Source organism: Chinchilla lanigera, unplaced genomic scaffold (assembly GCF_000276665.1).
Source record: "Chinchilla lanigera isolate Chin_1 unplaced genomic scaffold, ChiLan1.0 scaffold00009, whole genome shotgun sequence".
Taxonomy (NCBI): Eukaryota; Metazoa; Chordata; class Mammalia; order Rodentia; family Chinchillidae; genus Chinchilla; species Chinchilla lanigera.
In genome coordinates, this window is record NW_004955410.1 from 8585075 (window position 1) to 8601184 (window position 16110).

Below are 16110 nucleotides of genomic sequence, written 5' to 3' on the forward strand. Positions count from 1 at the left end.
CTAATGTTTTATTGAAGAATTATTTTCTTATTCTCTTTAATGGTCTGAGCAATCTTTCATTCTTACATCTGATAATCTGAGCAATGTAGCTGAGGATAGGGATATGCAATGTAACAACCACTGCTGATTTGTATTAATTTGTCTTGAGACCCTGTATCACTTTGAATGTTCTTGTTTTGATTTGTTTACGTTCAGGATACTGGTATGCTGCTACTGCTCTATCTTTTCATTTGTTTATTCTCATGTACTACTCTCTTTAAAATAAAAAAAAAACACATTTCATTCACTTTTGTGGTTCTTCTGTAGAATGACAAGTTTAATCAATACTATGTACAGCTTGTCTACTATATGACTAGAGCTATGGTCCAGAATGAGACAGTCTTTATTCTTACAGTGAAACTGGGAAATCAAATTTGAACTGTGGAAACAGTGAATCATAGAAAACAGTATCATAATATAAATATAAATTTGTGTACAGTGCTTCACATATTAATATAGAATAAAAAGTCATCAGAGCTCACAAAAGTGTAGGAAGTTTTCAAAAGGAGATGGAATTTAAATTGAGTCTTGTCAAATAGATCTTTGGATGTGCAGAAGGGAACTAAAATAGCTAACTTCTGTTTTTCTGTTTAGTGCTAACTCATGCGACAGATCTTTTTCGAGGCATTTTAGAGATTAAACTCATTTAATTCTCACAGGAATCATATGAGATAGTTATTACTTCTACCCTGATTTTAGATGAAGAAACTGATGTACAGAGATGTTAAGGTCAATTAAGAAAGGATGGGGGTCTGTCTCCACAGCCTGTGCTCTCCCTTAAGTCCTGTGAACAGAGCTGAGACCTGGGTCCGACCCCCGAACTACTAACAGTGCAGACAGGATGCCAACAGATCTTGCTGGAAGGTGTGTGTTGGTGGAATAGCAGGAAATATATATGCAAAGGAAACTGGAACCAACCCAAGAGAGTGTGCAAAGAGCAGTTCAGACTCCATTCAGTAAACACTCAGGGTGATATTTCTAAAATGCAAATATGATCAAATCTCTCCTCTGCTTAGGCTCTTTCTGGAGTTCTTCATTGCCATCTGGGCAAACTCCAGACTCTTTAATGCAGAAGAGAAGGTCCTTCCTTCTTGGCCCAGACAAGGAACACATTTCTGGTCTTAGCTCTCTGGCTGCTTCATGTCTTGCCCTGTCTTGTGTCAAAATTTTGGGCTGTATAATATGAATTTAAAGTTACTAAAATATTTTCGGTCAGGCCTCTGCACATTTACTTACTGTCTGCTGAACAAACTCGGAGCTGTTTGCCATGGTGCCCTGTCAATAGCACATATGCTTCTGTACAGCCTTTCCTGGCTGTCCCCACCCACCCCCCAGCCCACAACCCCATCTCACACTTTTTTTTTTTTTTTTTGGTTATTCTCCGGTACTGGGAACCGAACTCACGACCTTGCGCTTGCCAGGCAGGCGCTTTTGCCGCTGAGCTAAATCCCCAACCCCCCATCTCACACTTTGATTGTTCCTTTGTGAGGCCACTGCTCACTGTGCATTGCTACTATTCCTTTATATGCTGTTCTTTATCCCTGCTGAGTCAACTAAGACAGATGTCTTATTTTATGTTTTTAAATATAGCTCAGTTCCCAACGTCCAGTAGAATTTCAGTAACTCTTGTTGAATGATGGAGACATTACGGGGTTCCAGATCCAGACAGTGCATGTAACCTAACCCGATGCCCAACCTGGACCCCAGCTTCACACCCCTCTGCTTTCACTGGCCTCCTCCTTGCCCTATCCTGCAAGACAATTCACACTCTTGGTACGGAGGAAGAAAGCAGTCCCCGTTGCCCCCGGATATAGGTGTGAACTCTCTGCCACGCTGGGATTTGTGGTCAGATCTTGCAGTCAGTGTCCCCCTGAATCCAGCCTGAGGGCCTGGTGCCGCTGAGGCTGCCTATCTTTGATTTCATGGCATCTTCCTCCTTAAAGTCATAGCTCTGAGGGTTCAGATTCTTCTGCCCCAGGGACCTCTACTAAACTGTCTGCCCATCTAGACTCAGTCCCTGGCATGACCACCTAGGCTATGGCTTCTCCATCCACCTTGGCCCTTAGCATGTACTCTAAATATCCAAAAGAATCAGAGACATCTTCAGGTTTAGATCTCTTTTGATGAATCACAGGCTTCAGTGAGGGGTCCTATTAGTTAATGTCTTCACCTTTCTGACCACAAATTCCTCTCCTCCTTACACATATGACTTCTCGCCCTACAGACTGATTTGACTCCTCTGTCTCCCTGCCCGCCCCCACTCCCCAAGCCTTACCCATATGTTGCTGCCCAAGTCTGGGATTTTGTTAGGAGTAGCAGGCCAAAGACTGTTGAGGGGTCAGAGCACATACAGTGAAGAGGATTTTGAAACTACTCAAATGGTGAAGAGTTTCACTGAAATGTGATTCATTTTTGGCTAAACAGAAGTCAGAGACTGTTGTCTTTTTCTAATAGGCACAAACTTTCCATAGGCGATTAGGTCATTTCCATTTTTCTTTTGTTGTTACTAGCATAACTTTACTAAAGGGTCTTATGTTAATGTTTGCATACATATGAGGGCTTTCCCTTAGCATTTCTCTACTGGTGTCAGAGAGAAATGAGACCTGATGCCCTAAGGCACTTATTGCATTAGCGAGTAATTTTTTTACTCCTTTGCATTTACAGTGGTACCAGCTATGTCTACCTTATGAAACTAAGAAATCAGTCAGTGCAGTGATTTTCTGTGTGCCAGAGTTCTTGCAAGAATCAAAGTTGAGTTTGGGTGCCTATCTTGAAGCTCATCAACTACAGTTGACTATTTAATTCTATTTTCAAAGCAAGATTGCGGGGATACAGTATTTAGGAATGCCAAGTGAATAGTATGCAACATGCTTGGCAACAGATATTGATGGAGGTATGTGACTTATTTAAAAACACAGCATATAGTATTACATGTATAATTTTATAATTGTTATGGTTTATTTTATGATATAAGCTTAATATTTCAAATTTGAATGTAATATTTTAAAATGTTCTTTCTCCTTTGTATTTATTTCCAGTTATAGCTAATTGGGTCTTTGTTATTCATACAACTGACTTGTCTGCCCAGGGAGGGAACTAGGACACACAAAGGTAAGTGAATTGCTTGCCTGAGGCCAACTACCTGTGCAGTTCAAAGATTGAGATGTCTTGTTTCCCAGTTTGCTGTTATCTTAACAGTACAGTTCTGGAGAGCGCACTACACCATGATGATATGCTAAACCACCTCAGTTATAACAGATTTGGGACTAAAGTCTTAGGAATTGATTTTGTGTATTTCAATAGGTTGTAGCAATCATTTGAAGAACACAAAGGAGAACTTTTAAAAACAGCCCTTGACAATACTGGCTCACATGTAAACTACCCAGGAGCCTCTCCTGATGCATACATGAGAACTTCTCACTGGTTCAGTGGTCTTTTACTTGCTCCATTTATCCCAATTAAACCACTCAGCCGGCTGATCCACAAAGCAAGTTAAGGTGATAAATGATGCAGATGAGGGTTTCTCTCCGTAGATGTCTGACAGTATTTTTAAAATGAAAGATTAGATTGAAAAAGAGGGAATTGCCATAGACTAGCAGAATATTCCATTCAAGTGAGAAATGAGATTAGTAGCTCCTTTCTCTGATTTGTCGTAAATAACGTTTCTAGTCTAATCTAAATGAGTTATTTTTACCATCTCTACCACAGATAGAGCCACGTGAGAAGGTATTTGGACTGATATATATTTTCAATCTTTATTTTGAAGTCCAACATCTCAATTTTATTTTCAATTACCCTTTATTTCTTCTATGAAGACTGCTAGAAGATACAAAATATTGAAGTTGATTTCTTTAGAAACCCAAATATTTATCATCAAGAAGAATGGAAAGTTTAAAGAGAAAGAAGCAGAGAGAAATTTGCTTTTCTAAATTTTTCAAATAATATCTTTTGTAAAAGGCTCATTCCTTTGGATAAATTACCCTGCATTTATTAAAAATTCAGTAGGGGGGCTGGGGATTTAGCTCAGCGGCAAAAGCGCCTGCCTGGCAAGTGTAAGGTCGTGAGTTCGGTTCCCGGTACCGGAGAAAAACCAAAACCAAAAAAAAAAAAAAAAAAAAAAAATTCAGTAGGAACTTGCTATAGCACAAGCTCATTCTTTCATGAATTCGTATACACCCTGGCTCAAGCATGTTTGTAGGCACAATATCCTTAAGTGAACCCTTAAATACAGCTTTGGGAAGAGTATTGTCAGCTCCTTCAGTGACAGTCAGCTTCCTGGACCTCAAGTACTGACTTGAATGGTCACAAAGTTGTGATCACTTTTCAAATAAAAAATTATATAGTCCCTAGCCAGGTGTAGTGATGCATGCGTACAATTTCCACATTCTGGGAGGCTGAGGGAGGAGGATTTCAAGTTTGAGTCCAGACTGGCTCACTTAGTGATACAGGGAGACCCTGTATCAAAACAAAAATTTTGAAGAAAGGGTGAAGTTCATTGTGAAAGCCCTGGGTTCAATCCCTAATACCACGAAAAACAAAACAAAACAAAAACACAAAACAGAACAACAAACTCCTGTCTTAACATAATAATTACATGATATGAAATTATGAAATTACAATAACTAAGTCTTTAAGACCAGCAGTGATTATTTGTGGAGCTCTGTAGTTTCAGCAATATCTTGGATGGTAACACAATTTTTCTGAAAAAGACCATGGCCTCTGTGTAGTTTAAATAATGCTTTCTCCAAGGAAATGCAGTTTGCATTTGAAGGAATGTCTGCCTAAGGGGGTGAATGCTCTGCAACATAAAAATATATTTATTCTTTTATGACTACTTATAAAATAAAAAGCCCCATCTTATTTATTATAAATACTTTGGTGTCTATTATTTATTACAAATAGAGTGAAATGGTATTGGAGCACAGAAGGAAAGAAGTTTTTTAATCAATAAAATGCCTTAAGGAAAACTTGTTCTTTAGATTCAGCAAGGTCACAATCATATTTAATTTGTATCTTTAAAATATGACTATTTTTGTGTCAAAAAAGCAGTACTTTAATAAGAAAAAATAATCTGAAAAAGTTTCTTGGGTGGAAAGCTGTTGGTCCTACCAGTTATTCTGGAACGCTTTGTGCTGTGGAGTAATTGTGCTTTAAGAAGCTCATAATTTTAATGTTTTTAAGACTGATATAGTCTTTGAAGGGCCATTTGACAATGACCATCAAAACTGAAACTATACACAGAGGGTCATTTGGCAATGACCATCAAAACTGTTCTATACACATGTATAAAACACCATGGTACCTTTCAGAGTCTGTAACAAAATGCTTGAGATAAATAATTTAAAGGAGGAAAAATTTATTTTACCTTATATACTTTTAGTTCCTGGCCTGTTGCACCCATGGTTTTGGGCCTGTGGTGAGGCAGAATGGAACAATGGGAAGCTCATGGTAGAGCAAATGGACTCATTTCCTGTGAAACTCTGAAGGTGCAATAGAGCTGAAAAGTTAGGACTTTAAAGTTCAGCTCTTCACCCAGCCTTCCCACAATGAGAACGCCAACTCCCAATCTCAAACTTTCAACAATTTTCTGAGCCAGAGGCGGGCTGAATTTGCATACGCATATTTCCTGGCCTTCGTGCTGCCTGCCAGCCCTTACTAAAGTGCTGTGTGTTAGAGGAGGGTGGACTAGCTGCCCTCCCAGTTTGGTCAAATTGTGAATAAATATATTTTCTCATTTTCTGGGGATTTTTCTTGTGCTTTTGATGGAAGATGGGCAAACAAGTCCAGATGGGAGGTAGGGCTCATATCCAGGCCTGTACCCTGGATCCTAGTCATAATGGCATCATAGAAAAAAGAGAGAGGAAGAGGCGGGGCCAGGGTCCCAATATCTGCTTCCAGGGCACATGCCTGGTGACCTCAGTACATTCCCCAGGACCCACCCCCTATAGCTCCCCCACCTCCTGATAGCACAATAGGTAGTGACCAAGCCTTTAGCACGTGGCCATTAAGGGACATTTCACATCAGAACCGTAATGTGCACATGCATATCTGAACCTCTTATTTTCCTCTTATCTTTTGTTATTTTATTTATTTATTTATTTATTGGGTTTTTTTTCCCCAGTACTGGGAATCGAACTCACGACCTCACGCCTGCCAGGCAGGTGCTGTGCTGCTGAGCTAAATCCCCAGCCCCCCCTCTTATCTTTTGGCAGTTTATCTTTCAGAAATACTTTAACAAACACACAAATGTTTATTATTATAATAGTTTTTGTCTATCATGAGGGTTTCTGTTAGATACACTGGTATATTCTCTTTTTTGAAATACTGAGGATTTGTATTTACTGAAAAGAAGAGACATTCATAATATGTTATTGGGTTTTGAAAAGTTCAGACTGAAGTATAATATACAAAAAGTGGTTCTAGCGGGGTTTTCTTGTGCATGATAACAGAAACATTTCTGAATGAATATATGCCTATGTTTTCACAGTGAGGAGTGGCAATCAGCATGAGGGCACTTGTGACTTTTACTTTACAGATCTTTGCAATAAGCAAATAATTTCCACAAGGGGGAAAAAAATCCAGAAAAGATAAAGAGAAGGCATTGAGGTTACGTGTATTATAATTCAGAATGAAAATTTAAATGATCTCATAATAAGTTGGTGAAAATATTAAGAACATAAACATAGGAAATAGAGATCTAATATTTTAATCAGATTTTTTTCCTCTAATATTGTCATAAAAATCACTAAGGTAATGGAACATTTCATATTATGTATGAAAGTTCATTTTGTTATAATCTCCAGGTTAAATTAAACAATCTGAAATGAGAACTTCAGGTATGAACTAAGATACAGAATAAAGCCTTCCTATAAAATGCTATACTGTACTTACCAAATTCATAAGTTTTAAAAAATCTCATATCAATTCTGTGAGGTGAAAAAGTTCATTACATGCATAAGGGCTCTATTTGAGATATATTCTCTGATATTTAATAAGGGAAGGGACACAGGTAAAGTCTCTTCCACATTCATTTATATTCATGAGGTTTATTGCCAGTAAGAGTCCTCTGAAGTCCAGCAAGGTGTGCATCTCATTGATGGCCTTCCCACTTTCACTGCATTTATAGGTTTTTCCTCCACCATGACAGCTTAGATGGAGGCAAAGGATGGGCTCTATCTGAAGGCTTCCCAGCATGCACTGCATTACAAACATTCTCTCCTTCCATTGTATCTCACTCAAATTCAGTTTTGCTTTAGGATTTTATTACATGCGTCATGCTTATTTACACTGTAGTTGGAATAACACAATGAATATTGGCTTCAGAATGGTTAGAAAACACAGCTTTCTAACTAGTAAGACAATAATACAACCTAGATTGGATATTGTTTAGAAAAAACAATGTATTAGCTTAGAACATTACAGTCTCAATAAATGTTACTTTTCTTTTTTTCTTTCTCTAGAACACAGTGCTATTTTTGTTTTAAAATATGTCAAAGTGGTAATTCAAGCGAATTTCTAAATTGTAGTGATTTTTTTTCTATGTTAGAATTAACAGAATATCAATCTTTCAGGACACTGCAGTACAGTAGGCAAAACATTAGTGCTAAAACGGTCATTAATCAGGGACATACTTAACCGAAAGAAAACTGTTTGCACTGTGGGTTTTGCGTTGTTAGAATTTTTATGTGGGAGTTCCAGGAGGATTTTAGCATATAAAGCTTATTTATATTTACTTGTTCATTTACTTTTATTACTTAAAAAATTACTATTTTTATTTTATAAACTGAAAAGCCATTTTCTTATAAAAAGAAGGCAATATCCAAACGGGTCAAAAGGAAACTAGAACAAGAGATAGTACATGTCTTTTCATAGCTTGTAACAAGTTTACGGTGATTTATTTGAGTACCTTGTATGGTTTTTAAACACTTGGTTTTCATTTTAACTAATGGCCTTTTCTTGATGACATATTTTGCTTGTATTTAGAGGAATGATTTAGGTTTCACGGGCCTACTTAACTTTGTGCTTCCTTTGTATCTTATTAACTAATATGAGTATAATTTTCCTTTGAGAGCCATTTGGAGCACATAACGTTAGCGATAATAGTTATGGTTGGAAAAACACAGTGAATTTTCAACTTTTTTGATTGCTTATTAGGTGTGATGTTTTGTGCAGAATGCTCTGCATGAGGTACAGAATATCACTTTTTTGCCTTTTATGCTTAAACTTGATTTTTACTCTATATAATTTTACAATGCCTCATTCCTTCTTTTGTTCCCGGTGCCTGATATTGGCTTCTCTTTCATATTCAACTTCTGCATTATTTAAGTTGGAATGTCTCATAAAGGACAAATACACAGCTGATTGAAAAAATTATTGTGAGAATCTCTTTCAAGAAATGAATGCAACTTGCTCAAAATTCTTGCATTACTTATATGCTTGAATTAGCTGCTGACAAGTTGTTTTGTTTCCTACTTACCCTGAGTTTTACTGTTTACTTTTCTGACTTTCCTAACCTGTCTTCTTCGTTCTCTGTTCAGTTATACAGCCTATATCTGGCTTATCTAGTTTTTCAAACTACACATATATACTCATAGTTTTTTGTTAATGTAAAGAGTTAGGCAAGATCTTTAGCTTCACTCTTATCAAGTTAAAAACTCTGGCAGCATTTTAATCCGTGCGTTTCTTCTCATCTACCCTCTATAGTCTCACACTGAGGTCTCTGGAGTTTAAATTTTAAATTCTCATCAAACATTTTATATAATCAATATTTATTTGAACTAAACTGCAAATTTTACTTTTTACTTGCTCATGACTCTCCCATGAATCTCCCGCATTCCTCTTGGACTAATTAATTTCCAGGAACACATCTTCCAGAAATTATTTCAGAAAGGGTTCAGAGTAGCAAACTTTCTAACATTTGTGTGTTTGAAAGGGTTTTTAATTTTTCTTAACATTTGATGATACTTGGTAAGAGAAGGAATTTTACATCCCAAATAATTTTCTCTCAGGACTTTAAGGTAACTGCTTTCTTAAAAGACAGGTATAATGCTAGCAAGAAATGTACAGTAAGTCTTGCTTAGAAGTTTCTAGCGTTTGCTCTTTTATTATGGATCTAAAGTGGTTTACGAGAAGGTATTGTTCCATTCACCATGCTAAACATTTTTTTTTTTTTTTTTACTCACAGGACCTAGGTCTTTTCTTTACTCTTCTTCTCTTTCTTAATCTTGGGAACTTTAAAAATTTTTATTTGAATGTCTCATTTTATACAGTCCTTCTACCTTCTGAAATTCCTACTTTTAATGTTAGAGAGACTACTCTTCTCCCCCACTTAACAGCTGCTTCTCCTATATCCGGTGATATTTAGTGATATAAGGAATCCAATATATTTGTTTCAATTATCATATATTGTCATTGTTTGCATCTCTAATTGCTTTTTATTTATTTATTTATTTACTTTGGTTTTTCTCTGGCACCAGGAACCGAACTCACGACCTTGAGCTTGCCAGGCAGGCTCTTTTGTCTAATTGCTTTTTATTTTGCCTTATGAATTCTCTTCTAATTTCACAAATACAGTATGCTCTCTTAGCCCTCTGAGGATATCAGTTAATGTAAATTTACACAGTTTACATTTTTCTTTGATTCCATTTACTCAACTCTTAGTTCTCTGGTTGGATGTTTTCTTTCAAATGAAGTTGATTTTTCTCAAAGGTGGTGATCTGAGATCATTTGCTTAAATTTGTATCTGTGATTCTGAGTTTTGATGTAAAAATCCCCACTGATTGTGGGCAGACTTGTCTTCACTGAGGAGAGCAGGGACAGCACTCTAATCTCTGATCTCTACCCTGAGAGCCCGTCACCCCCTGTGTTGGCTGCGGTGAGCGGGTCGCCTGCTGAGCAGTCCCTACAGCAGTCACCCCAGGCCACCCCGATTCCTGTGTCCAGCATCCAGGGCCCGCAGCAATACTGGGGCGCTCTGTATAGGTCTCTTTCAGCATATAGTCTAGATTATGCTTCCCTCCTTCTATTCTCTGATATTTCTGGCCCAGCTGAGGAGTGTTTTCTTGTTTTATAGCATCACTCTAAACTCATTTTCTGTCATTTCCACGGATTTGGGCAGCTAGGGAAGACTGGAGCTTGCTGTCTAGATTTAATCTTTTAATTGGCATTCCACTTGTGGAGTTTCTCTGTAGCATGAATATTCTGGTGAAAGTAAAAACAAAAGTTTCTTTCGAAAAAAGTAGCAAAAATGTGAGAGGGAAGGCAAGTGTAAAAATTTCATACTACTGCAATGCGCTGTCCCACAAAACTCCTCCACCTAAAGGCAGTCTCAGCGAGGTGAGATATGGCAGCTGCTAATTGAATGATGTGTTAGGAAGGTTAAGTCAAAGTTCAGAAAAACTCCCATAAATTATCAATGCATGTATTAAAGTTTCTCCCTTGCTGAGGTAACACATGTGTCTTCTTTAGGAAAAAGAAAAGGAAACAAACCCTTCAAACTCCTACTCAAAAAGTAATAAAACTACCAGTGTGGGATTTGGGAGAGCACGGTGCTGTGAAAGGACAGGTTACCTTTATGAGCTGAGATCAAACAGTTCATTCAAAGGTGGGAGATATAGATAACTGGGAAAGTGGTTTCCAAAATACTGCTACTACTGCTGCTGCTGCTGCTGCTGCTGCTGCTGCTATAATGACAGTGGCTTTCCTTTCTTGCTTGCTGTTCATATTAAGTATTCTGAAACCATTATTTGGATAGCACACTTTTCACTTATAATTTTTCTTTTCATACTGAGGATGGAACCATGGTCTCTTCCCTGGGATGCATCCTCAGCCCTTTAAAAAAAAATTATTTTGAGGTAGGGATTCACTCAACTGCTACATTGTCCAGACTAGGCTTGGATGTGTGATCCTCCTGCCTTAGCCTCCTGCAGTGCTGGGATTACAGACATGTATCACCATATCTCTCATCATTCTCATGGAAGGAAAATGCAGGTAAAAGGTATTAAACTATATTAATAATTTAATAATTAAAATTAAATAATAATTAAATAATAATTAATAATTAAAAACATTTTTAAAAACTGACCTCGTAGCTCCAGAATTCAATTCAACTGGTTACTCTTGAACACACAGGGGCCTTCCTAGCTATGTTTGCTGTCTATCTTAGCAGGTGAGCTTTTCATAGTAGGTTTTTTTGGTGGATGGCAGTGGTTGAAGGGAAGAATAAGACAAATATACACTAAACGGCAGAGAAGCAGGACACACCAGCATTTCATCACCAAAGTGCTAATCTGCTTTTCTGTGTCACCTCTTAACCTAGGGAAAAAGGGTCCACACTGATTTGATTTTATGAAAGGATTTTCCCCCTGAAACTATGATTTAAAATCATGACATCACCATTGTCTTCTACCAGTGAAGCAACATTTGGTTCTGAGTGGAGAAGTCACTTCTGCTCCCCAACGCCAAGGTTTAAACCCCCATTTGCATCGTCACTCAGCACCCAGACAATTCTGTGCCCCTCTTATACTCTGTTGCCCTTTTGTGCTTCTGTAACATAAATGGCAGCCCTGCGACTGGGCCTCTCGAAGAGACAACACGAGCAGTCACAGTCCCTCCTGCCTTTAGGGGGAGGGGCTTTGTGGGACAACGCATTGCAGTAATATGAAATTTTTACACTTGCTTTCCCTCCCATATTTTGACTACTTTTTTCAAAGGAAACTTTTTTTACTTTCACCAGAATATTCACGCTACAGAGAAACTCCACAAGTGGAATGCCAATTAAAAGATTAAATCTAGACAGCAAGCTCCACTCTTCCCTAGCCCAAATCCGTGGAAATGACAGAAAATGAGTTTATATGATGCTATAAAACAAGAAAACACTCCTCAGTTGGGCCAGAAATATTGGAGAATGGGAGGAGGGAAGCCTAATCCACCGTATTGCTGCGGGTGCTGGATGCTGGTAGTGTGGCCTCAAATCCTAGGAGCAAAAGCCACAGATAAACAGTTGCTGCAGGGCCTGGGAATTTAGCTCAGCGGCACAGCGCCTGCCTGGCAAGCGGAAGGTCATGAGTTCGATTTCCAGTTCCGGAAAAAAACAAAAAAGAGTTGCTGCAATCAATGAAGCTGATTTTAGAACTTAGCAGAATCACCTGGACCGCAATGAGAGCAGCACAGCTGCCTCTGTCAAGCACACTATCCCATGTTATTAGGAGCGGGGCTCTGGCAGTGCCACAGCTCTAGAGCAGTAGTTTCTGCACGTGGCTTCTGCATGTGACAGACTGGAAACCTTCATTTCTGAGAGTGGGCCGAGGAGCAGAGGGAGCCGCATGATCGCCGGGTGGGAGGACTCTCCTCTGCTGTCCCCATTCTCTGTTCAGGCAGAAATACTTGCAGCTCCTTAGCTATTTGTTTTGGGGGATGATGGATTTGGCCATAGCCAAAAATTCTCCCACATCATTAGTGCCACGTGAAGATGAATGTCTCGTCTGTAACAGGAATACATACATATTCCTGCCAGCTTTGTCTCTCGACTACTGCATTAATTTTCTAAAATATGTTTGGCTTCTCTTAATATCAAGTGAATATCATTCTAATCTTAATTCATAAAGATGTTTCCTATGCTTTTGTATCAAGTTTCCATAAATGCTATTAACAGAGAGCTGGATGGTCTATGTGTCTTTCTATGAGAGCAATTCTTTTGTTCTTCAGTGGGTAGATTTTGATGCGATAAACTAAAAAGGGGCGCACATTCTGGGAGAGGGAATAGACATCTATAGGCTACAGGCAAAATAAATTTTATCTCTCCCCAAAAGAACAAGAGTAGAGTGATGGCGGTGTAGCTCAGTGGTACATGTTCAGAAAGCCAGGCATGGTGATCCAAAGCTCAACCTCAGCGTGGGCAACTTAGTGAGACCCTGTCTCAAAAGCACAAAAGTTAAAAAGGACTAGGAAGGTAGCTTAGAGCTGAGGTCCTGGGTTCAAACCCTAGTACTGAAAAAAAGAAGTGCTTATGATTGAGAGGCCTGAAGTTTGACCCTTGGCACAAGGAGAGAGAGAGAAAGAGAAAGAGGGAAGGAGAGAGAATAAATGCACAGGTATCCTGGGATGTACGTGCGTGTCCGAATGGTACTCCTGGGATTAAATGGTGTTTTCATGCCTGTTCTGTGAGATGGAAGATGGTAACTTGGGGACCCCCTGAGGGGGCCCATGGAGAGGCTGACTTTCCCTGACATAAGGGCAGTATGAGCTCGGGGAGAGGAAGGTGTCTGGGCTACTGATGTCTTGTGCTGGAACGCTGGGCCTCCCCTCCTGGGCAGGCAGACCGCACAGCCAGGACAGGGAAGGAGCTGCTCTTCGGTGTCAGGGCCGGAAGGACAGAACCGACCTGCTGCTGATACCCGCTGTTTCCGGAAGACAGACACAGAAGTCCCAGTGCACTGTCCCAGCTCTGCTCTGTGACGAGAGGGCAGTGAGGCTTTGTGCACCCCAAAGTCCCCCAAGGAAGCAGCCTGGCCCTGGGGTCCCCCGGAGGCCAAAAAGGAGCAGAGGTTGCTGGGCAACTGCACTGAACATGGCGCTTCAGGGTGACAGGCACCTTGGAGAAGAATGGTGCGGACCAAAGGGCTGAGCACTGGTTTTGGGCCCAGAGGACAATGATGGGCCCTAATAGGGTGTCGGCATCCCATGGGGCTAACCCTGACCTGTCCCAAAGGCTGGACCAGAGAGAGTCCCCCAAGGCAGGAGGGACAGTGCTGCCTGCGTCTGCCGCAATGGAAGCGTGTGTTCCGTAGGGAGACTCCAACATAGCAGCCGTGGTGGCTCTGGCTGCTGGTCAGACTTCCCCTTGGAGGGTCTGGATGAGGGTCACGGGCAAAGTGCAGGAAGGGCAGAGCCCACCAAAGCAGTATCACTTTCTTGCCATTCAGGTACTTGGGAGTTCAATCTGCTCTGAGATCAGAGTGACATGACTTCCCTTCAAATGCTGTGTTCCAGAAGAGTTCCTCACAGGTGATGGTTAAATTATTGCCCTTCCATAGGTATTATGAAACTATACTTTATGTTAATTTCATTCATACTCATCACAGTATTAGAAATATAGGACAGCAAACGAGCACCTGGTATTCTGATTATATGTATTAATAACAAAAAGAAAAGCCAAGTGGGAACCAGGAAATTTCTAGAATTTCCTTCCAACTCATACTAACTTATGACTTTGATTTTCTGAATCTATTAATTTTTTTTCCATTTGAACTTGCTATTTCATCGGTAGGAGATATTTTAGGGACCCAGAACTCTGAAGCAGGCACAAAGCAAAAACAGCAAGGAAACTGTAGCCACGGGGCCATCCTCATTGCTTCAGGACTCCTCGACTTCACCTCAGTCCCAAATCTCTCCTTTGTAAATCTCTCAAAGATAAATTTGATCCCTTAAACAATTTTTATGAATCAAAGACACATTCCAATGAAAATCAAGTAGCAGCATCTATAAATCTCAGACCCCAGGAAGACACCTGAAAATCTCAGTGTAATAGTAGTAGAAAGATTTTTGTATTCTATAAACATTGAAAAAAATTCCATATGCCCAGCAAAAGCTGAACAAATTAAAATAAGATATAAATGATTCAAGTGAAATGAAGGATATTTGTAACCACAGGTTTTTGATATGCATAAAATATTTGATTACCTAATAAAGAATCTTTGGGGTAAGTGTATCCCTTTTGTCTTGTCTGTGGTAAGAATCATCAGTGTGGATATAAGTACGCTTTTGCTATTTTAACAATATGCATTTAAAATATGCCAAGGGGAATAAACGTAAGTGCTATACACAGCATGGGAGATAACAATTACTTACCCTGTCGGCTGGCCTTCAAATTCTTCTGACCACTGCTCTTGAATATCCTCTGTAGAAAGATCTACATCCCGGGTGGTGGCAAAATTGAACTCGCTGCCTTCATTTCCATGGAAATAAATGGAGTTCCCATCTGACTGACAGCTATGCTGTAGATAGAAAGAGAGCATGGGGTGGCTGTTGAATTGGTCCATCTCTATCTGTCTTACTCATGTATAATATGAGTTTTTAGGAAAGTCATTACATTATTCCCTCTATGATGGACTCTCAACTCAAAAGGGCTTGTTACCTCTTTTTTTGGTCTTGTGTAATTCAAATACAATTTCAGTCTAACTTATTAAGTTACCACAAAAAAATGAGTCAAGAGGGCATTTGAGCTTTGCCATCTCAGCCTTCTGTGTGAAACAAGAATATTTTAATTGGAATAATTTCCCATCTTTACTACAGCTCTTGTTGTGGAAATGAAGTCTGATAATGACGTGCTGTATGTTTTAAATTCTGTGGTTATGGGCTAAATCACACTGACCTTTTCAATATTCCATATATTTCTGACTTGCCATTCAGATCTTTCACAATTTGTCTGTAAATGGAGTATGAGTAGAATAGCCAGATAATCAAAACATGGAATACAGAAAAGGTCAAGGTAATCCCAGACATGATCAGATATACTCAGACAGCTTTGCAGTAAGTTTCTGATCAGACCTGAGCAGTGCATTGATGGTCCCAGTGAAGGGCTGAGAAGTCACAGGCTTAGCCAGCTGCCCAAAATAACACTTGCAGAAAGTAATAAAAAAAAGAATTTCTTGTGATTCCTTTTTAAAAAACATATATATATATAAATACTAGCTTGAAGTGAATAGTCAAAAGCAAAATCAAACTCTGGAGTTGAAAAACTGAATATGTACTTCTCAAAATTATAAGCTTACAGTAAGCATAAGTTTGGTCACATATAGGGAAACGCTAATATATGTAAGCCCAAATGTTTTCAGCTTTTTATACTCTGAAAGTGAAATAGAAATAAGAGAAACAATTGGATCAGCATATATGAGGCCAGCAGCTGAGAGTTCTGAAGGGCAGGCATCGTGTCCATTTTGCTCCTTACTGTATTCTGGGTCTTAGTGCAGTACTGGCCTACAGTGGGCACTCAGAACTATTTGTTGAATAGTTTAATAACTGAATGAATGGCATGTCTATGCCTTTTCTTTGATGGAGAAATTCTTTGATGGA

At 39.2% G+C, this 16110-nt stretch overlaps 1 protein-coding gene across 2 annotated transcripts in view; it reads right to left on the minus strand.

Moving 5' to 3' along the window:
- The window catches only part of Reln (reelin), a 439528-nt gene that overhangs the window by 160636 nt on the left and 262782 nt on the right, over window positions 1-16110 (minus strand). For both annotated transcript variants that reach the window (XM_005377236.2, XM_005377235.2), the window contains exon 11: window positions 14887-15032. In XM_005377236.2, coding sequence (XP_005377293.1) covers window positions 14887-15032 — 146 coding nt within the window. The remainder of the gene's footprint in view (window positions 1-14886; window positions 15033-16110) is intronic.